This window comes from Alexandromys fortis, unplaced genomic scaffold (genome assembly GCF_014885135.2).
Source record: "Alexandromys fortis isolate MF-2015 unplaced genomic scaffold, M_Fortis_MF-2015_v1.1 scaffold_369, whole genome shotgun sequence".
NCBI classification, from domain to species: Eukaryota; Metazoa; Chordata; class Mammalia; order Rodentia; family Cricetidae; genus Alexandromys; species Alexandromys fortis.
The window spans coordinates 297,095-319,870 of record NW_026068250.1 but is presented as its reverse complement, the minus strand read 5'-3'; the positions used below and the strand labels follow the sequence as shown (position 1 = coordinate 319,870).

The 22,776-nt window shown below is 38.6% G+C and overlaps 1 protein-coding gene and 1 long non-coding RNA gene across 7 annotated transcripts in view; both read left to right on the top strand.

The window, feature by feature from the left end:
• Window positions 1–22,776, top strand: part of Mast2 (microtubule associated serine/threonine kinase 2) — a 104,954-nt gene that overhangs the window by 45,296 nt on the left and 36,882 nt on the right. For all 6 annotated transcript variants that reach the window (XM_050131371.1, XM_050131370.1, XM_050131369.1 and 3 more), the window contains one exon: window positions 19,124–19,215. In XM_050131371.1, coding sequence (XP_049987328.1) covers window positions 19,124–19,215 — 92 coding nt within the window. The remainder of the gene's footprint in view (window positions 1–19,123; window positions 19,216–22,776) is intronic.
• LOC126494150 (uncharacterized) lies at window positions 7,827–11,112 on the top strand. The gene is made up of 3 exons (XR_007589958.1): window positions 7,827–8,125; window positions 9,446–9,575; window positions 11,061–11,112. It is a non-coding gene; the product is annotated as an uncharacterized lncRNA (long non-coding RNA).

Genomic DNA, 22,776 nt, shown 5'->3' with positions numbered 1-22,776 from the left:
GTAGTACTCCATTGTGTAAATGTACCACATTTTTCTAATCCATTCTTCGATCGAGGGACATTTAGGTTGTTTCAAGGATCTGGATATGACAAACAAAGCTGCTATGAACATGAATGAGCACATGTCCTTGTGGCACGATTGAACATCCTTTGGATATATACCCAAAGTGGTGGTATTGGGCCTTGAGGAAGGTTGTTTCCTAATTTTCTGAGAAATCACCACACTGACATCCAAAGGGATCGTACCAGCTTGCATTCCCACCAGCAATGCAGAAGTGTTCCCTTTTCCCCACAACCTCTCCAGCATAAGTTGTCATCAGTGTTTTTGATCTTGGCCTTTCTTACAGGTATAAGATGGAATCTCATTGATTTGCATTTCTCTGATGACTAAGGATGCTGAACATTTCCTTAATGTCTTTCAGCCATTTTAGATTCCTCTGTTGAGAGTTCTCTGTTTAGGTCTGTACTCTATTTTTTTTATTGGATTATGTGATCTTTTGCTGTCCAATTTCTTGAGTTCTTTATATATTTTGGAGCTCAGACCTCTGTCTGATGTGGGGCTAGTGAAGATCTTTTCCCATTCTGTAGGCTGTCGTTTTGTTGACCGTGTCCTTTGCTTTACAGAAGCTAAAATCCTGATTCTTATACACACACAGACACCCATGGCCAGGGTAATTGTTGATAGATTTAGGCCTTTTATAGATTAGCAGGAATGGTGTAATTTACCATAGTCCTTTTAAAAGTTTGTTTTAAATCTTAATAAATCTCAGATTATTTGGTTGGGTAGATGGCTTAGTCCTTAAGAGAACTGGCTGCTCTAGCAGAAGACTCAGGTTCCCAGCGCCCACATCAAGTGGTTCACCACTACTTGTACCTGCACTTTCAGAGGACCTAACACTCTTCTGGCCTCCGAGGGCACATGCATGCACATGTATGCAGGTAGAAAAATAAAGCACATGCACATAAATGAATATAAGTAAAGTTTTTACTTCAACAAAAATCTCATGAAAATTTGAAAGTTTTTATTATTTGTACTTTGAGGTTAGGAAGCCACATCTGAGAAATTCTCCATTGAATTGGTGGTTTCACCTCCCTTCAAGTTCTCAGATATCTTACAAACCATGGGCATTTCAGGAATAGATCTTCAATATTTTCCATAAGATTTGATTCTATAAGCTAAATACCAGGCCAGTTTTCCAGGGAAGATAGGATTTTAACTGCCATACAAAATTATCTGTACTTCTTAAAACTGTCTTGTTAAACCTGATTGAATTAATATCATTTTCAAATATATATATAGGCATTTTAATTATGGACATTATAGGCAAATGCTCAGTTGCAAAACTTTTTTTTAGTTATAATCTAGTTTTAAAAAAGAGGAGGCATTTATTATTCCTATTCAGATAAGTATATTGCTTTAAAAAGTGATGAGACTTAGCAAGTCTTCCTTGTTGGAGGAGGGCCAAAGAGAATGAGAAGTGATTTATCGGTTTTTCATACACAGGAGTGGAGGCTACAAACTGAAGGGTTATAAATAGCCTGAGGAGAAAGATAATAGGCTTTTATATATTAGAAAATAAATGTTAAATGAATATTTCTAACAAGTAACTGCAGTCTTTCCTTCTCAACTTATTCAGTCCTGTATATTAATTTTCATTTTACTAGTTCAAATGTTAGCAGTCTGCTCTGTACTAAAAAGAGTTTTGGAAATTCTGACTCAGTCCACTGGAATGGTCTGGAAGTTCTCCAGTTGTCCTAGTGATACTACCCGAAGCCTGTGCCAAAGACTCTATTCTTTGACATGTCAATAGTTTCAAATACCTGCTGACTCCTTTGCCATGTGCTGAGATAAGAACAGACTGGCTACTGATTTATTCTTTAGCTTTCAAAGAGGCATCACTGTGAAAGAGGGTCTCTGTAGATAACAGAGATTTGAAATAATTATGGCTGTTTTACTGTCAATTTTCAAATGTGAATATTCTAATAAAAACCCATTAAGAGGATACAGTTAACAGATGAATTAAATTGCTTAATGCTATATAAAGTTGAAACACCTAGGTAGTAGTGGCACCTACATTTATTTAATCCTAGCACTTAGGAGGCAGAGGTAGGTGGATCTCTGAGTTTAAGGTCACCTTAATCTATAGAAGTTTCAGGATAGTCAGGACTACGTAGAAAAAACATGTGTTGAAACAAACAAACAACCCCGCACACACACACAAAACATCGAAAGAAAAAGGGAAAAACAAAACAATAAAACCAAGCCAAGAATTGAGGGCAGTGTTTATAGAATAGCTTTTCCTGGAGATAATGATGTATCTGATTTATAAAATGTGATGAATATAATTATTACAGAGGATACAAACCTAAAATGTCATTTTTAAAAAAAAATTATTTATGCATGTACTTTATATATACACCAGAAGAAGGAATATGATCTCATTACTGATGGTTGTGAGCCACCATGTGGTTGCTGGAAATTGAACTCAGGACCTCTGGAAGAGCAGGCAACACTCTCAACCGCTGAGCCATCTCTCCAGCCCCCATCTTCAGTATTTTTTAAGGAATTTCATGTGTCGATTTTCGTGGTTATTATTGCAAAGCAGTCTAGAGAAAAATCCATTTGCTATTGTTTTCAGACACTTACTGAATAGTATACCTCAGAAATTTCTACCATTGTTTCTAGTGTCAGAGTGTTTTGGTTCAGCAATATGGTTGAAGATAGGGATATTTTGGGCTAATAAAATTCATAATAAGCTAACTAATCACAAGAATTAGGAAGAGGTTGATTTTGACCTTACCAATATGGCTTATTCTCTTGTTTGGATTTGGATTGTTGTTTGAAATAATGAGAATATTAATAATACATATTTTATAGGACTTCTATGAGTATGGGTAGTGCCTGGGAAGTACCTATACTTAGGTTTTAACCTACCTGAAAGATTTCTGTGCAGGGCAGTGGTGGCACCCGCCTTGAATTTCGGCAGAGGCAGGAAGATCTCTGGGTTCAAGGCCAACCAGGTCTATAAGAGCTAGTTCCAGGACAGGCTCCAAAGCTACAGAGAAACCCTGTCTCAGAAAAAACAAAACCAAAACAAAAATATTGAAAATGAAAAATAATATTTTTAAAACAAAACAAAAAAAACCCAAAAAGTCCATACCCCAATATAAGGTTTTTCCACTGACCCAGCAAACCAAACCAATGATAGATTTATGGTGCCAGTGACCCTGGCATGTTTTGCTCTGGGTGCAGGAGAGGACACGTTGGATGGGAGACAGACAAGATATGCCATGTGGAGAGAGCTTGGGTGTAGAGTATTTAGTGGGCATTTGGAGGGTATAAAGGTAAGGCAATATGGGGGAGAGAGAGATAGAGGAACAGAGAAAAAGAGGAATGGTGGGGGGGGGGGAGGTAGAGGTTGCCTCTTCAGAAAAAGAATGGACAGAGAGAGAGAAATCGAGAAGAGGCGCAAGATCAGCTTGCCTCAGTGGGAAGGGGGAAACTGGGAATGAGCGAAGCTTGTCTTTTAAAGGGTCAGGGTACCCAGGTGACAGGCAGACCAGCATAATTATAATTATGACTGTGTGTGTGAGATGTATCCTTGAGCAGGACATGTATAGAAGGGATCCCGCAGAACAGAGAGGCAGCTTTTGCTCTGGTTATGTGTCGGGGTCCTGGTATGACCACGTCTTTAGCAAGGTACCCCCCCCCCCCAAACACAAAGGCCCTGAGCCTCTCAGGTAATAACTTGGAACTGGCAACTTACTGGGCCAGTGGTTGATCTAGTCTGGCAGAGAGTTAAAAGTCCAGGTTTAAAAGTAAAATGTTCCTGGAAGTTCTTCAGGATCCCAGAGAGTAGACGGGGGGGAGAGACCAGAGAACCACATGGTCTTTCCGTGTTTAAATACCCTGTAGGTAGGTGTGGTCTTGAGCATCTCTGGGGAAAGGCGCTTCCCTTTTAGTTAATATTGATTTTTCATGTATATATATCATTACTTGTAGGGAGAACTACAGAACTGGCTCCTGATGTTAGCATGTAGTCTTAATCTGCCCTTTGTCTTAAGCATCTTTTGTTTAACGTATGTGAATCTTGGTTGAGAATTTCCCTAGACAACAAAGCTTATGCAAAACTTAGCTGGGTAAAATCAGGCACACTGTGATATTCCTTAACAGAAAATTTGCGTTTGACATTGTCCCTTTTGGAAGCTTAGTTAGGATGTTTTGGGGATATGGAAATCAACTTGCTAAAGGTGTAAGGTAGAGAACAATAACAAAGGCCCTTGGCAAAGGGAAGGTGAGTTCAGCAGCTGGAAAGGCTAAAATCATCCTTAATGTGCCCTGTGTTTTCTTCCACGGACCCTAGTGAACCCATTCTACAATTACTGTTTTGGTTTTTTTTTTTTTTACCTTTATTTTTATTTTATGTGCATTGGTGTTTTTTCTTCAGATTTGTATGAGGGTGTCAGATCAGATCCACTGCAACTAGAGTTACAGACAGTTTGGGAGCTGCCTTGTGGGTGCTGGGAGTTGAAAACAGTTGGTGATACTATGCTGTGTAGATAGTTAAGAGCCTGTCACAGTTCACTGGTGTTCTGCAGCAAGGGTTACATACCTCTTACTTAGAGTTTCTTTTGATTGCTTATCTTTTTACAGGTCAGGCTGTTTTTCTCAGATGATTTACTAATACTTAGATGCCTCTCCTTTAAATAGAAAGATGTATAATAGCCAACATCTCCACAGTTCTTTCTCTCTGCTGTGCACTTTTCTGTTTTACATATTATTCATCTATATTGGCTACTTTAATTATCTTCATTTTACAGATGGAAAACTAAACTCAAGTAGTTTACATGACTTTCATGTAAATGGTTTCTATGATGGCTATTGGATCAAATTGCATTAGTTTCTGAGCTTGCAATTGTTTGTATTATTATGAAGCATGTCTTATTTTGCTGTGTAGGTAAAGATGACCGTGAATCTGATCTTTCTGCCTCACTTCTCAGGGCTGGGTATTGCCATGCTGGCTCCTCTGGGCTTACTTTCTTAGCTTTTCTTACTATATTTCTCACCACAGGTTATTGAAGTGATATGAGAATAATGGAAATTAAATAAAATTGATGCCAAAATTTTATGGATGTAGGTTATTTAAATTAGTCAGTTTTAGAATTTGAATAACTGTGCTTGGAGTCTTAAAATTAAAGTCCTCTTATCTTCCACCAGGCCTGGGTTTGAGAATGAATAATGTTGCAGAAATATATATTTATTCTTAGCCTATTAATTTACCAATTTGGGATCTGTAAGAGGCTTTCATCCAATCCCCCGTTCCCTGCAACAGCTGTTTGTATCTTGCCCCATGGCTCCTGGGTTAATAGTATTTCTGACACAGTGCGAGTTTTCAAGTTGGTATGTATAATTTCTGCCAGAGCCTTTGTTGCTGCCAAGTCTGAGGGTACAGCTGATTTGTGGGGGAGGATGCTTATGACTATGAGGGAACAAGGTGCTCTCTGGGTCTCTGATTTGCTGCAGGCTGAGTGTGAATGATGTCAGGAAGATCAGAGGACAGCTGATTCATTTAAGATCTGGAACTTTTCCCTCTCCTGGGCTCTTAGTTTTTGTGAGGGGATTCTGACTGCCATGCTGATTACTTTTTTTTGTTTGTTTTTTGAGAAAAATGCCTTAATGTTACCCATGAGTTTGGGAATCTTTCTGTGTTTTCACTGGCTAAAACACCCCTTATGTGAGAGAAGTGTCTGCTGAGATTCCAGTGTGAGAGGCAGATCTTGAGTAGTCAGGAGAATGATGAAACGGAGGAGAGAGAGACTGGGAGCACCGTGCCTGCGGATTCAGTAAGGAGGTTGGGGTCTCTGACTCAAAACAGGCAGATGTAAGAAAAGTAACTAATGCCAAGTAACTTCTTCATTTACTTGGATGAAGACTGCTTTGAAAATGTCTGTTAGGAAGAGGGTGGAGCTGACTTTGTCCATTCAAGGTCATTGGAGGGACCTGTGGTGTTTTCAATTCAGACGTAATTTTAGGTGTGCCTAGGTGCTTGGGGAAGCTGGGTGAACGGTAAACCTAGTTTTCCCCCTGCCTTGAAAGCAAGTTTTTAAAGCTATTGTCAAAGATGAAAGTAAAAGCCTTAAGAATATGAGAAAAAAAGAGGGGGTGGATGAAAAGCATTCCTCCATTGCCTTGTGGTGTGGAGGGATACATTTCTGCCCTTGGCCTGTCAGTTCGTAACTGCAGGCCTCCCTTTCAGATCCTTTAAATTCTGTTTCTCCTTTGCCTAAGACAGAAACTATTAGGTGAAGATTACATAGCTGTGAAATGAGGAAGAGGGTTCTATTTTCAGGATGGTTTCCTCAAGGTCTCCTCAGGTTTGTTTGGTAAATAAACCTGATTTACCAAATTTTTAATTGTTTTAATTGTTGATTAAATCGTGGACAAAAAAAGAATCCTAGTGCCCACGTCTCCTCAGTATGTCTTGAGCTATGCCTTAAATCCCAGAGTGGAAGGAGCACACTTTCTTCCTGCATATTGGTGCTCACAGTGACTTTTTGTGGGTTGAGACCCTTAGCATGTTCATCGATTGAATTACTAATTCACTAGTTCCTAGAAAATAGCACTCATGAATTTTAAGTATTCAAATATTTTCATATACTCTGAAGAAGAAAACAACAACAAAAAACCAAAACAGCATTTACCAGACTGACACTAGAGTAAAAAGATCACAAAAAGAAACATAATCAATCAACTGAAGTAGTAATTAAAGTAAATATTACTTGTTTGCTGAGCATGAGTTTTAAATGGCGTTTGTAAACTTTCAAAAATATAAGTGCTCAACAACTAAGATTTTTGAACTAGTCCACTGTATTGGGAGTTTTGTATCTGTTTTAGAGGTAAATTTGAAAAATGGCCCTGATGAAGGAGCTAATAAGTAATTTATTAACCCTTTTTCCTTCCTTCCTTTTTCCCTCCCTCCCTTCCTCCCTCCCTCCCTCCCTCCCTCCCTCCCTCCCTCCNCTCTCTCTCTCTCTCTCTCTCTCTCTCTCTCTCTCTCTCTCTCTCTCTCTCTCTCTCTTAGATAGGAATTTTCTGCATAGCCCTGGCTTCCTAGAATTTACTCAGTAGTCCAGGCTAGCCTCAAACTCACAGAGATCACCTGCCTCAGCTTCCCCTGTGTTGGGATTAAAAGCATGTTTTTTTTTTTCCCCTAAACAATCCTTTGTAGACTACAGCCCATTGTATAATTAATTTGCAGAGTAGTAATTAGGAACAAAATGAAAATGAGATTAGATTTTTACAGATTTTTTTATAATCCTGATAACATAGTCGTTAAGATAACTAAACCTCTCATTATGTGATAAGATTTAAGACTGCTAAGTATGGTGACGGGTTCTTATAATTCTAGCTCTATGGGAGACTCAAGAACACCACAAGGTAGAGACCAGCTTGAGCAACTTAATGAGATGGCTCAAGAAGAAAGGTTTAAAAACTTAGCATTATTTTGCAGGATAACTAACATAGAGTACTTTATTATCAGGCCTAATGAATCATAGCTTACATATGAAGGGAAAATAGGTTGCATTTGTCAAAATTTAGGTATGCTTATAGTTTATTTTACTGTTCGGGATAGTAGCTTGCTTTGTAGTCCAGACTGGCTTTAAATTCATGATTTTTCTGTATCAGCCTTCCAAGCACTGAGATTGTAACAAGTACCTTGTGTGGGTTAGGTTTTAGTCTGTGTGCTGTTTGCCAGCATTGGTACTGATGTGCAATATTTGCAAGTGATTTTTAACCACTTACTTTTCTTAAGCCTCTTGCTTAAACTTAATTCACTTTGAATATGAATCTTTTTGCTGGAGAAATTAACACTGACCCTGTTTTTGCTTTTGTTTTGTTTTGTTTTGTTTTTACTATGATACCCTGTCAGAATCTCTACTCTTTGCCGAGGAGCCGATGTAAGTCAGCACATGTTCTCACCCTCATCGGCTCCAGTCTTCTCCCTGGCTAAAGTCCCATTTAGTGCTGATTGTGTGCTGGCTACTTCTCCTCTTGTCTTTTTCTTGAACCCTCAAGCCCACAGCAGCCCCTGCAGTCCCTGTTCCAGCCGTACACTGCAGTGGAGGTAAGGAAGCCTGCAATGAATTGATTTGGTTATTGGCAGTTGCTTCTGGTCTCATAGATAAAGTTTGTACTCTGCTTCTTAGAAGTGGGAAGAATTTGGTAAGAGGCTGTAAAAGTGTTTAACAAATCTCTACAATATGCAGATTTCTGAAGAATGTAGAGTAGCATATAGGTAATAAGAAGTTTTGTGGGCACCCTAACCCTGTGACTGTGACTACCTCATAACTCGTCCATATGCTTTGTAGCAGAAATATCTGAGTATAGGACTTAGAGAGGTGGATCAGGAGTTAAGAGCACTGTTGGTGTGGAGGACCTGACTTTGATCCCAGCACCCACATGGCAGCTCACAACTCTAACCCTAGTTCCAAGGGATCAATCAAGCAAGCATGCAGACAAAAGATTCAGAAAAATAAAGTAAAAAATCATTAAATACACACACTTAAGAATAAAAACAGGTGAAATGATTTGTTCCAACTGATGAAAATAGCTCTCCTTCTATCTTTTTCCTTTTCGTATATCCAGCACTGTTTGAATATATGCTGTTAGGTACTGCATTAGGGTTAGGAGACAAAGCAGGGACTACAAAATGATGACGTCCCCCATCCTCAGAGAACTTAGGTTATAGTGGAAGGGAACAGAGTTAATGAGTGAATATGAAACATAATAGCAGTATAGATGGAGTAGAAATATGAGGGCCTGGGTTGACCATCTTCAGTGTATCAACAGTAGAAAAGACTTCAAAGAAGTAGGGCCAGGCAGTGGTGGGGCATGCCTTTAATCCCAGCAGGGGAGAGGCAGAAGCAGGTAGATCTCTGTGAGTTCTACCTGCTCTACAAAGCAAGTTCTAGGACAGCCAGGGCTGTTACGCTGAGAAACTCTTCTTCTAAAAAACAACAACAAGGGCTGGAGAGATGGCTCAGTGGTTAAGAGCATTGCCTGATCTTCCAGAGGTCCTGAGTTCAATTCCTGGCAACCACATGGTGGCTCACAACCATCTGTAATGAGGTCTGGTGCCCTCTTCTGGCTTGCAGACATATACACAGACAGAATATTGTATACATAATAAATAAATAAGTATTTAAAAAAAAAACAACAACAACAAAAAATACAGTTCCTTGTGTCGTAGTAATCCCCAACCATAAAATTACTTAGTTGCTACTTCATAACTATGAATTATAAATTGTAATGTAATATGTGATATACAGGATATCTGATAATGCTACCCCTGCTAAAGGGTGGTTCGACCCCCGAAGGGGTCGTGACCTACAGGTTGAGAAAGAACCGCTGGTCTAAGAGCTCTCTTCCTATGTGATTTGTGCAGCAGGGTTCAATGAAGCTGGTGTGGCATAAATTAAGTGAGAAATACAGTGAAATGAGGTCCGAGGAGTAATATGGAGCTGGTCGGATTAAGTGGAGCCATTGTATGTGTATTTGTTTTTATGTTGAGTAAGGTGAGTAGACATGAAGTGTTTAAAATCCAAGAATTTATGTATATGTAAGTTCGTCTGAGACAGGCATGGTGACACAATTCTGAAATTTCAGCACTTGGAATTGGGAACAAGGAGGGTCAGGAGTTCCAGGCCAACCTAGTTACATAGTGATATGTACATATAGGCCACTCTAGACTACATGATACTTTATCTCAAAAGTAATTAAAGGAGAGTGGGGGAGATGGCTCAGTTTGTAAAGGTACTTGCAACCAACCCTGAAGACCTATTGTCAGCTCCCCAGAACTCACATGGTGGAAGGGAAAGAGCTGACTACCTGAAAGTAATTCAACATAGTCCTTTGACCACCACAAGTGTGTAAAATAAAAATAAATGTAATTAAAATTATCACTCTGGCTATAGTTAGAATGCTAGCGGCATTATCTAGGTAAGATAGGTACCCTTGTTCTTTGTTGTTTGTGAGGATCCATGCATATGAGTGTGCAAATATGCACACATGCACTTTCATGTGAAGGCCAGAGGTAGGTGTTGGGTGTCTACTTCAGCCATTCTCATTGTTTTAAGACATAAGCTTAACCTCAAGCTTATATATTCAACTAAGCTGGTTGGCCAATGAATGAAATCCAGGGATCTGTTATTAAATTGGAGTTTAATACAGATTAAAAAATTGCAGGATAGATAGTTACATAGTCAACGAGAGAGAAGCAAAATCTGGGTAACAGGTAATATAATTAGCAATTCAGAGCATATTAGTGATTTATGAAGTCATCTGTGAATTCCTGTTGATAGAAAATGAAGACATGTCAAAGGACTAAATCAGTAATCTGACTTTGAGAGAGCAGGGAGATAATGAAGATCTAGCACAGTAAAGATGGGTGAGTGATTGCTTAGAACCACAAAGGTTCTTGGAAGCCAGTTGGGGGTGAAAGTTTCTAAAGGGAAGATTGAGTGATCAAAATGTATATGCAAAGCTTTCTGCTAGAAAAATTAACTGAGAAGTCAAATGGTTAAGTAATTTTTACTTACAGGGTGTTCAGATTTAAATGATGTAATTTGATTTTGGAGATCAAAATCTGCAGGTCTTGGGATAGTGTTAGACATTGGACAGTGCCAGGAGCCTTACCCTTCCTTCAGGCACATCTTCCTGTGTGTGGGCTTGGCACAGACAATGAGTTGAAAGACAAACACAATATAATGTTGGTTTAGTCTTCTTGGATTAGTTAGCACCCCTTGGATTGGTAACACAACCTTAACAGTATCTTACATTGATCGACATAATGGAAATGTGAGATTTGCTGGTGTTTGGTAGACTTGTTTGCATGTTTGTTCACTGTAATAGTGTATTATTCCTTTTTTTTTTCTACTTGGTGTAAAATACTAGGTCAGTGTGTGCCAAGATGGTTTTGATTGTTTACAGAATATTTTTGTGTTTCTTTAAACCGTCTTAAGATTCTAGGATGTACTTATTAAACCATTGGATCTTTTTAGGAATTACTTTTAATCTTTGGTGTGACTTGAACAGAATTTGGACGCATTTCCCCTTTTTCGAGGTAATACTTCTGAGTATTCTGCTTGAGTTCTATGCATTGAAGTTTTTGCAATCAGCTGGGAATGTGGAGTGTTGTGGCTGTGTGTTAGGTGGAGGAGCATGTCAGCTCCTTGATTTCTCTAGCAGTTTCCTTATTTTCTTTCAGTGATTAGTACTGTACTCCGTTAAAGCCTTGGGAGGCACCCAACTTTGCTTTACAGGTTTTCATAGTTCTTTCTGTAGCTCTCTTCCTTCTGCTACTCTGTCTTGAAAATTCTAGCCAACTTATTCTCTCCAAATTCTGTCTCCTCAATTTAGAGATTTTTGGGCTCTTTTGCATATCCCCTTCATGTGTTGCTTCCTAGACATATTCCCAAGGCAGTGTGAACTGGAGCAATCTTAGTGCTTATTCTGCAAGTTTCCCTTCTGTTGAAAGTTGTTTTACATATTTTTCCTGATTTTATTTTAAATGGGGTTTGGATATGTTTCCCAGTGTGGCCTTAGACTTATGGATTAAGTGATCCTTCAGTTTCACCCTCCTTAGTAGTTGGAAGGAAGTACAGCTGTATACCACCATACCTTACTGATTGTTGGTTGGTTTGTTGGTTGGCTGGTTGGTTGGCTTTAAAAACACAGAAGTAAATCTGGTTAGTTTCCTTATCATCTAGAGGAACAAAAATCTAATATTCTTAATTTTTGAGCTCATGTTTTTATTATCAGATATTGATGTTTGACTGATTTCGTATTTGTTAAACCTTGTAAAAATGTACCAAGTGCTTTTTATTTGTTTTCTCATGCTTTATCAAAAAAACAAAAAGCCATAAAGTGGGGCTGGAGAGATGGTCAGAGGCACATACATATTTACAAAAAAAAATGTAGCCCAGTAAAGCCAAGATACTATGTATTTTTTTACAGAAGAATTTTAGACCCCCTTCTCCCCCTTAGACCCTAGTGCATGCATTCAAGAAACAGTTCCTGAATTAAATATACTTTCTATGGATATTTTATAACCATGATATATTTACATTTAAGCCTGTAAATTTATAAATACCACCACCTGGCTTATAACTTTAATTCATTTTTCGACTCCTGTCCCTGTAATGTCTTACACAGCACAAAGATCTGGTAACTTGATGTGGGAGTGTCATATATCAATCTGTTGATTTCATTGGTTAAGCAATAAAGAAACTCCATGGCCCTGATAGGTTAAAACATAGGTGGGAGGAGTAAACAGAACAGGATGCTGGGAGGAAGAGGAAGTGAGCTTGGACTCTACAGCTCTGCTCTCTGGAGCAGAGACGTCATAGCTCAGTTCTCGGGGACACATGCGATGAAGCTTCAACCCAGGATGGACGTAGGCTAGAATCTTTCCCGGTAAGACTGATGCCACACAGATTATTAGAGATGGGTTGATCGGGATATGAGAATTAGCCTGTAAGGGCTAGAGTTCATGGGCTAAGCAGTGTTTAAATGAATACAGTTTGTGTGTTGTTATTTCGGGCATAAGCTAGCCAGGCGGCCGGAGTGCTGGGGACGCAGCCCCGCCGCACTTAATTACAACAGTAACTCAAAAAGTAAAGGAAATGAGAACAAAAATAGGTAAGTAGGATTGTGCTAAATGAAAAAACTTCGTAGCTGGGTAGTGGTGGTACATGCCCTTAAATCCAGCACTGTGGAGATAGAGGAGGGTGGATCTCTGAGTGTGAGACCTGATCTACAGGACAATCACAGCTGTTACACAGAAAAGACCTGTCTCAAAACCTGCCCCCTGCCCCGCCAACAGTATTGTATGGCACAGAAAAAAGCCTTTTCTAATTACAGGAGAAAATTATATAATTAAGAACCTGACCCAGATAAACTAAAGGTGGAAAAACTGGAAAACACTTTATAAAGGAAATAACAAGGGGCGTAGAGTAATGGCTCAGTGGTTAAAAACACTTGCTACTCTTGCAGAGTACAAGGGTTCAGTTCCTAGCCCCTGCATAGTGGCTTACAACCTTCAGTTACTCCAGTCCTCAGGAGTTTAATACATCTTCTGACCTCCACAGGCACCAGACACACAAATGCTACGCATTTACACAGATGAAAAACACATGCATAAAATAAATCTAAATAAAATGAAATATTCCTTGATAAGAACCAACAAGCAATAGTGATGAAGAGTGGTAAGTTGGTTGTCCCAGCATTGCAAAAGAGACTTTGGGGGATTGTTAAGGTAGTCAGCTGTCTCTGTCATTTCTTACGTCTTTTGGAAGTCACTTGCTTGCAATTCCTGCTTGCTCAGGTAATACTGATTTCCTTCTTGGGTCTTTGATGGGGTTTGAAAACTGGATGATCATAGCTACTTTGCCTTCATAACTTAGCTAAGACATTTTTAGTATGAGACTTAGACTCCTCAGGATAAGACAGCTATTGAAATAATCTCTGTTATTTGCTAATTACCTTAGACTGGACATTAGCATGTGTTTCTTGCTTGGTGTTGTTCATGTTGGTTGAAGTTCTATTTTTCTGTATGTTTTTGCCTTTTCTTTCTCCTAGACAATACTTGATATTATTGTATTTAGGTTTGTATTAGGTTTAGAACCCTCTTATTTAGACAAAAGGGGCAGTGTTGTGGGAGCCTTTTGGGTACATGCCCATTAGGGCGTGTTCTAAGGAACTATGTGTGGATTGATAAGCACAGATATGAAGCATGCTCGCTCTCTTGTCTCATGGTCTGAGTTCTATTCGTAGCTCCCAGTGCCCACAGAGCAGAGGACCTCAGTGGCTCTCTACCTTTATTGTGAGTGTTTCCCAAATAAATATTTGTTATCCTTTATTCTGGGCTCTCTTGGACTTCCTTAATTAAGCCTACACTTGTCTTGAAAAAGAAAATAGAAAAATTGACCATGCTGGAGCCACTGTTTCTACATGACAGGGATATCTCTTGGTGATTATTATAGAGGAGAAGAAATAGACATAATTCCTAACAAATTTGTTTGTTTGTAAAATATGTCAGAAGATGGTAACTGCTCCTGGGAGTAAAGATAAAGGAGAGTAAATCCTGTTATCATATAGAGAAATGGGGGAAATAGCATTTGAGGAGTTAAAGGAGTAAGGAGATCTTGCCATGTATTGCTAAAAAAGAAGGGCATTCTAGGTAAAGGGAGCAATTAGTTAACACATTGTACCTATCAGCTACTAGTTTCTATTTAGAATCAGTAGCCTTTGGAAGATCTTAAGAGGAGGAGTGAAGTTATATAATTTATACTTTAAAGAGGTCACTAGTGTGGTGCTTGTGTTAGGTAGAGAGTAGAAGTAGAAAAGAGGATAAAGGAGAGAGAGAATATTGAAGTAATCTGTGTAAGAGAAATAGAATGCATCAGTGATAATTACTACTATGTAATGTTTAAGTAATACTATCTCCCTTTATTGGCAAAAAAAAAAAAGGTGTATTTTCTTCTATGCTTGTATCTTGGTCTTAACAAGGACATCATCTTGGTTATACTATGAAACAGGCAAATGCTTGGCCTGAAATTGCTCCTGGTTCTCTACCATGTTTACATTGAATGAAACAAGTGGTATTTTCATGACCCCAAGGAACTAGCCAAGCGCTCAAATAGGAGCTAGACCTCTAGCATTGGAAATTCGGAGTGTTTAAGGAATCTGAAACCAAGCATCCTATCCACAGTGTGTTGTTTCACAATGTAGTGATGTTTCAGCGACTGTGTGGGTACCTGAGACCCTGCTTCCACTTGTCCATTGAGATGACCACAATGAGGCATGTAAGATGAAATGATAGGCCTCTTTCTTGACTGGCCAGAGTTTTGTAGTTAACAGCAGAACATCAGCTCAGTGAACTTGTCAGCAGTCAAGTTAGTATATCTGATTCCTCAGACACCAAGTACTTTGTTTCTTGAGATGAAAGAGATCAGATCCTCTTCTGATTCTGGGGAAATAGCTAGAGCCTATTGAAAGGGAAAAGTTAGCCCATTTCTTGTTTTGGATCTCAGCTGATCTTGGCGTCAGTTCTAGAGTGTCTGACCTTTCTTCTCCCTCTTGTAGCCGTTAACAGATCAGCCAAGTAAGATTATGTGTACCTTTGTTAAAAGGCGTGTGGCCTAGAAATATGATCTTTGGTGCATTATATTTTAAAGTTTAAAGCAGCAGATGTAGTTCATATCAGTTAAGGGTCCCTTAAGTTTCATGGGATTTTCATTTTTATACATAATAAGTTTGGATATAATTTGATTTACATGTAATAGGTAAACATTGTCTTTAGTACTTATAACAAATAAGTACTTTAATACTTATAACCAATCATAATCATTAATTCATTTATTTATTTATTTGAGAGCCTAACTTATATTGTTCTAGACCTTTCGCAACATGCAGTATGCAAAACAAACATAATAATCACTGTCCTTCAGAGTTCCAGAGTCTAATTGGGAAATACAGCAAAATAGAAGTGTAAAATATCTAGTGTTGTGATAATTGTAAGTACTGTGGAGAAAACTGTATCAGGAAAGAAACATAAGAGTTTGGGAGGGGTACAATTTTAAATGGAATGCTTAGGGCAGTAGTTCTCAACCTGTGGGTTGTGACCCCTTTGTGGTCAAATGACCCTTTTATAGGGGTCACCTAAGACTATTAGAAAACACAGATTTACTTTACATTTCATAACAGTAGCAAAATTACATTTATGAAGTACCAACAAAAATAATTTTATGGCTGGGGGTTCTCCAAAATATGAGATATTAAAGGGTCGCAGCACTAGGAAAGTTGAGACCACTTAGGGAGAAATACATTAAGAATGTATTGAACAAAGACCCGAAGGAGGTAAGGGGCCAAGCTCAGGTGCTCTCTGGGGAAAACATTATATTATAAGCAAAGGTAATGTCAGTTGTAGCAGCCTTGAAGCAGAGATTTTTTTTTTAGGTTCATCTGTTGTTTGAGTCAACAATTCCTTTCTTGCTATTGCTGAGTAATTTCCATTGAGTAAAATGGTTTGTGAACTATGGTTTATCATTCAGGCATCAGTGGGTATGGGTTTTTGTTTTGTTTGGCTATCACAAATAATAACATATTGTCGAGTTCTGCTGTTTCATCCATTCTGATAATCTCTGCTTAACTGATAATAAATACATTATTTAGAACACTGATACTTAATGCAGTTTTTGGTTTATCTTAGATTAGTATTACTATCTATTGTCTTACATTTTCTTTCTGTTTAGACACTTAGACACTGTACTTCTTTTGTGAGTCCATTTTATTTCCTTTGTGGACAACTTTTTCACTTAAAATATTTCTAATTGCATTTGCTATTGTGTGTGAGCACAGCATATTTGTGTCATATCATACATGTGGAGGTCAGAGGACAACTTATAAGAGTCAGTTCTTTCCTTTGCCTATGAAATCCAAGGGTTTAACTCAGGTTATCTTGTTAGGTAGGTATGGCAGCAAGCACTTTTACCCACTGAGGCATCTCATCCAACTCTTTCTTTTCTTTTCTTTTTTTTTTTTTTACAATATGTTGCATTAATATATAGTATAATAAAAGTGAACTTTGTCGTAGTTTACCCTCATACTATGTCATATTTAATGTAAGAGCATTGAAGCAGCATACCTCTATTTCTTCTCTCTACCTCTGATGGTATGAATCCCAAGATAATCAAAATTCCTTAAAAATGTTCATTAAAAGTATTCTAGGAGGAACAGGAGATTGGTATGTATGTATATTCCTAGTGGCTTCTTTTTGTAGTCATCCAGATTTGCATCTGTTATCACTTGCTTTTGACCTAAGGAGCTTCATTTAAGTAATTGTTTATGTGTTTGGTTTATTTTTGATAAAAGTCCCCTCCCCACAAATTTGTTTATGTGTCTATAATGCCACAGGTGCACAGGTTCCTTCAGGGGCCCCAGAGAAGGCGTTGGATTTCATTTGGAGCTAGAGTTCCAGGCAGTTAAGACCCACATGATGTGAGTGCTGGGAACTGAACGCAGAAACTCTGGAAGGACAGACAGCAAGTGCTCTAAGCACTGTGCTATCTCACCAGAGCCTTGTAATGTAGTCCAGGTTGCCTATAACTTGTGATCCTTAGTTCTGCCTGTGGGCTTTTTTAGGTATCAGAGAAAAAGCTCAGCCTACAAAAGCAAAATGAGGAATAGGAATCCACCAAACTGAAAAGCTTCTGCACAGCAAAGAAAGAACTCAACAATGCTATTTCTGCTGACTCTGTCATTTGTCCAATGAAAAACAGAGTTGGCATATGAGAGAAAAGGGATTGACTGAGGGCGATGTGTGAATTAATTTTTGGAAGAGACACCCAAAGTATTTAAGCATAGCAATTACTTTCTTTTTTCTACACCCTCACCATTCTCTGGGATCTTGTGTTTCTATCTTTCATAACGCTCAGATCTCAGGATTTCCTCTCAGGAGTCAAATCTTTCCTATGTACAGCTGTTCCCACTCCCAGTACAATCTCATTTCCTTTTTCTTCTCTTCTTCACCACTTCTTTCTCATTCTCTTTTTTCCTGTTTTCTCTTTTTCCATAGGTGTGTTTATTCTAGTTATAGGTTATAGACTTCATTCCTTACTGCCTTCCTGGCACCTGAAACAGTGCCTAGTATGTAGAAAGTAGTCTATTCAATACATATCTATATTGATTACTCTCAGTGGCAAAATGAGAGTTAAAAAAATGTCTTTTTATTTTTAAGACGAACTCATTGGTAAGCAATGCCAACAACCTGTGCAGAAAAGCTACAGACTTGGAACTCACGGATCCAGTACTGTTTGTACTTCTCTATACCTATCAGCTTCTAAGTCTTTCTCACTTCCTAGTCCCTACTGAAGATCTCTGTGCAGCCTCTAACCTTTACTAGCTCTCTGGGATCATTGAAGACTCTTGCATGATTGCTGACTGCTTTTAAATGACATAATTTTCACCATCTTCAGCTTTCATTTTTTCCAGTATTTTTATCTTGTTGTTTTGTTTATTACTTTATTGTTGACCATGCTGGTCTGGATCTTGCTCTGCCTCACTTGATGATCCTGTCAGCCATTGGTGAGTGGAGGTGGATGGCCTGAGGCTGGCGCGGGAAGCGGAGTTCTTACTGCCTTTTCGTTTCGTTCTCCTTCTCAATGTTTCTAATGTTTCTTTCTAGTATCATTAAAAATATAGGTTGGCTTTCAAATACATCTATAAATTCTTTTTAGTTAACAAATGTGGCTTAAAATGGCTTTTTAATCATGATAAGGTTCTCTCTGACCATAGGAAGCGTCTGTTGTTAGTTTGTAAGGAAATTGTTTTGTTGAATTTCCAACTCCTAAGTGAGGATGTTAGGTAATTCATCAATTAACCATTCCAAAAATAACAATTTAACAGACTATTAATTGCCTTCATTTTTTAATAACAAAATACTGAATTTGCAAAAAAAAAAACTGGGATCTTTTGTGTATTTGCTTGTTTATTAATTTATGCTGAGGTTCAAAGTCTGGGCCTTTCACGTGCTTGACAAGTGCCCTACACCAACCTAGATAAAATATTTTGTTTTGTTTTTTCGACACAGGGTTTCTCTGTAGCTTTCAAGCCTGTCCTGGAGCTAGCTCTTGTAGACCAGGCTGGCCTCGAACTCACAGAAATCCACGTGCTTTTGCCTCCTTAGTGCTGGCATTAAAAGTGTTTGCCACCACCACCCTGCATGATAAAATAATATTTTGACATGTGTTTAGTTTCTAAATTTAAGTTTACAGTTTAGAACAAGATTGTTGCCCTTGGAGATGTTCTTCAGTTTCCTCAGGAAGCAAACTTAATTAACACTAGAAAAATGCTAATTAAGGCAAAAGTCAGGGCAGTGGTGAAAGTTATTCCAAGGCAGAACACACTGAATTATGAAGTCTGAGTGTTTCACATAGTAATTGCTGAACACTGAAGATAAGCACTAATTTGTTCAACCCAGAGAGTCATGCTACTCACATGCCTCCATAACCAACTACTCAAGGCTCTGGACGGAGTTAAAGCTGACATTTTGTTTTTATTGCAGTTGCCGGACAAGTAACCGCAAGAGCTTGATTGTAACCTCTAGCACATCACCTACACTACCACGACCACACTCCCCACTCCATGGCCACACAGGTAAGTTATTACAGGTTTTAAAAAGTTTAATAAAACACATCCACAGATACTGGGTTCCTTTCCTATTTCTCACATTTTGGGTTCAGCATTATCTGACTAATGCATAGAGAGTTCATAGACTTTCCTGCTTTCTGTGGGAGAATGTGTACAGTGGGTTTTTGACTCATTATGTCACCTTGCCCTTGCAACATTCCTTTGATCTTGTACATCTCTTAAAGCCACTTGTGTCTTTTGATCCATGATCTCTGTTCTAATGTTTTCTCCCACATATGGCTTTAGTTATCTTTGGTCATATGATGATTATCCAGTAGCATTTTGTTCTACTGTTGTATGACAATTTTTTTTTCTGGAGAGACACAACATCTACTTATCACAGATAGGAATCTTATGACAGACCAAAGTATGAGTACCACCAAAGCCCACATAGTGGTGAGCCAGTGAGTTGTATTGGGGTTACTTACAGGAGCAGAAATGGCTCAAAGATAGCCGCATCACCAATACTATATTATTTGTGTTTTAATAAATAAAGCTTGCCTGAAGATCAGAGGGCAAAGCAGCCATACTAGTCAGTCATACAGGCCAGGCAGTAGTGGCACACACTTTTAATCCCAGAACACTGGAGATGCTGGAGAGGGAGGCAGACAGGTATCTGTGAGTTCAGGGCCACCTGGGGCTTCACAAGATTGAATCTGACTGAATGAGAAATAGAGCTCACACAAACGTGTTCCCAGCACTTGGGATCACACACCTTTAATCCCTGCACTAGGGAGGTAGAGACAGGAATGATGTGGCTGGGCAGAGAGAGGAATATAAAGGGGAAGAGACAGCAACTCATTGGAGTGTGGAGTCTGAGGTTGGCAGAAAGCATTGCAGGTTCGCCCCTTTGTTTGTTTGAGCCTTGGTAGAGATAAGAGCTTTAGTGGCTTGGCTGTTTTGCTTTTCTGATCTTCTGCTTGAACTCCAATGTCTGTCTCTGGGTTTTTATGATTCTTCTACACCCCAGCACAGGTGACAGCTCATAAAGGCTGGGAGCCCAGAGAACACTGGACAGCCTTCAGGCAATTCACCGGGCTGTCCAAGTTGCTCTAAACCTCTTCCAGACAGCTCAGCTGGGTTTTTGCTTCTTTTAGACAGCTGGTCTGGTCTCAGAGTTTTCTTTGTAGCTTTACTAGTTTGGCAGTCTTTTTTTTTTTTTTTTTTAATCTTAGCTTTGTTTGAGGGACTCTCAGCTTTTATTGTTTACTCTGGCAAGGAGGGCTGTGGATCTGGTCAGTTTTAGGGACTTCCTGAAGCTATTTTGAGTTGTTTACCTTTCCTGCTTAAGAAGCTTCCATGCAAGGTAGAATGCTTTGATCTTGGACAAAACTGTTACACCACATTTACCATGCCCAATAATCAGATCGAACAGGGTTTTCTTGCCTTGTGAGATTCCTGTTAATTTTCCCTGTTGAAATTCAAAGGAAAGAAAAATGTGAGGGATTTTTGCTTCATTTTGAAATTGATTTTACATATTAGGACTCAAACGACTTTGTGTAGTCAGTCTCAACTCCATCTAGAATATGAACTTTTATACATAGTGTAACAGCTGATTTATTTGCTTCTGATTAAGGGAGATATATATTTATAGTTATGTTAGCACCGACTCAGGTTGTCCCTTCCTAGGAGAGGGACAGAAGACCTCATTTGACTTAGCCTGTATTTTATTCTAGGCCTGTACTGTGAAGGTCAGCCCTACCTTTGCTGAAAGGATTGCTCTGGTACCCCACAGTTCATTGTTGCAGTGTTTACAACAGAATCTCTTAACACAGTGTTAATGGAAATGGAACAGACTTAGAATGATAGGCAAGCTAGGAAGTCATTCGAAGATCACTTCCTGGATTTCCTAATCCTTTGGTACTATTATCCTAAGCCTGATTTTTGTTTGTCTTTCAACAGTAAAAGGGGACATTAAGTAGTGAAACAGATGGATATCAAACTCATTAAGACTTTCATCTTTTTGCTCATGATTTACTAGGTGTTTGATTAGATGTCAATAACCTGAGAGGGATTCTGATTTAAATTTCATCTTCAGGGAAGGGGCTCATTTGAATAACTGTCACTTTAGAAGGTACCACCAATAAAGGGTTTACAGGGAATTAGACATTCGTAAAGAAGAGCTTTCGCTTTTTCTTATATATGTCCCTGGTTTTGTTTTAAGTGATTTTTGAAATAGCCCTCCTATCCTAGAACTTTGTAGAATTTCAACTTTTGTCTGACCTTTATTTCCATTACATAAAAATAAATTTAGCTCATCTAGACCCTGTACTGTAACTGTACAGGTCTGTACAGGGTCCTGTACCTGTGAATGTGAGTACTGGGAAGTAATTTCTACTGGCTGCTGCTCTCTGAGGTGCTTGTCTCTTATTATCTCTAGATTTCTGACAGTTTAGGATTAAATTTTCTTTACTCAAGTGGCTTTTATTGAGGACACCACATGGTCTTTTCTACCTTCCTGGGTCTGTGAACTTTAATACTTATATTTAACTTTTGTATTTATGACATGCCTAGTACTTCATAAATGTTTGCATCGTCATCTTTCTGCAAACCGTGGCAGAAAATGTATAGAAGAATTGGCATGAAAGCCTAGTCCATGGTTGAATATGGACTATACTTAATCAGCTGTTGAGAAGCTGCCCTGGTTTTACCATGCAGATCCAACTTGACATCAGTTATATTGTCAAATCTTATACATCTAAAAATTCTAAGTCCTATTTGCTTTGCTCTTTTGAGTAGTAAAGGTTTGTTAATTTGAAAGTAGCTGAATAAATTGTTTACAGTTCAATTTAGTATTAAGTATCTCTTTTATATTTTAAATTATGTTTAAGTGTTTGCCTGTGAGTACAGGTGCCCATGGAGGCCCAAGATGTCAGATTCCTGCTGTGACTAGAGTTATAATTGATTACAAAAGCTGTTGAGTAGCCGGGCGGTGGTGGCGCACGTCTTTAATCCCAGCACTCGGGAGGCAGAGGCAGGTGGATCTCTGTGAGTTCGAGGCCAGCCTGGTCTACAAGAGCTAGTTCCAGGACGGGCACCAAAGCTACAGAGAAGCCCTGTCTCGAAAAACCAAAAAAAAAAAAAAAAAAAAAAGAAAAGAAAAAAAAAAAAAAGAAGTTGTCGAGTGTTGTGAACTGAACTCTAGACCTAGGAGAGCGCGATGAGGTCTTAACTGCTGAGCTATCTCTTTAGCCCATAGTATTAAATATCTTATAAACAGGTATAATTCTAGTAAAATTGGTTTTATGGGAACTTCTGGACATGGACATTTCTTAGTTTTGTTTTATTTGGGGGGCAGTGTGAGAGAGAAACAGACAAGACTCTGGGGTTCAAACCTAGGACCTTTTCATACTATACTTCCTAGTCTTTTTAAAATGTTCCTTATTTTTTAGATTAGTTTTAGCAAAACTAATTTAGCAAAATTTATATTCTCTGTCCCCACACACGAAGAGACTCTATTGTCAGTATTCCTATCAGTATGGTACATTTGTTGCAGTTGGTAAACCTATCTGTCATATTTCTACGCAA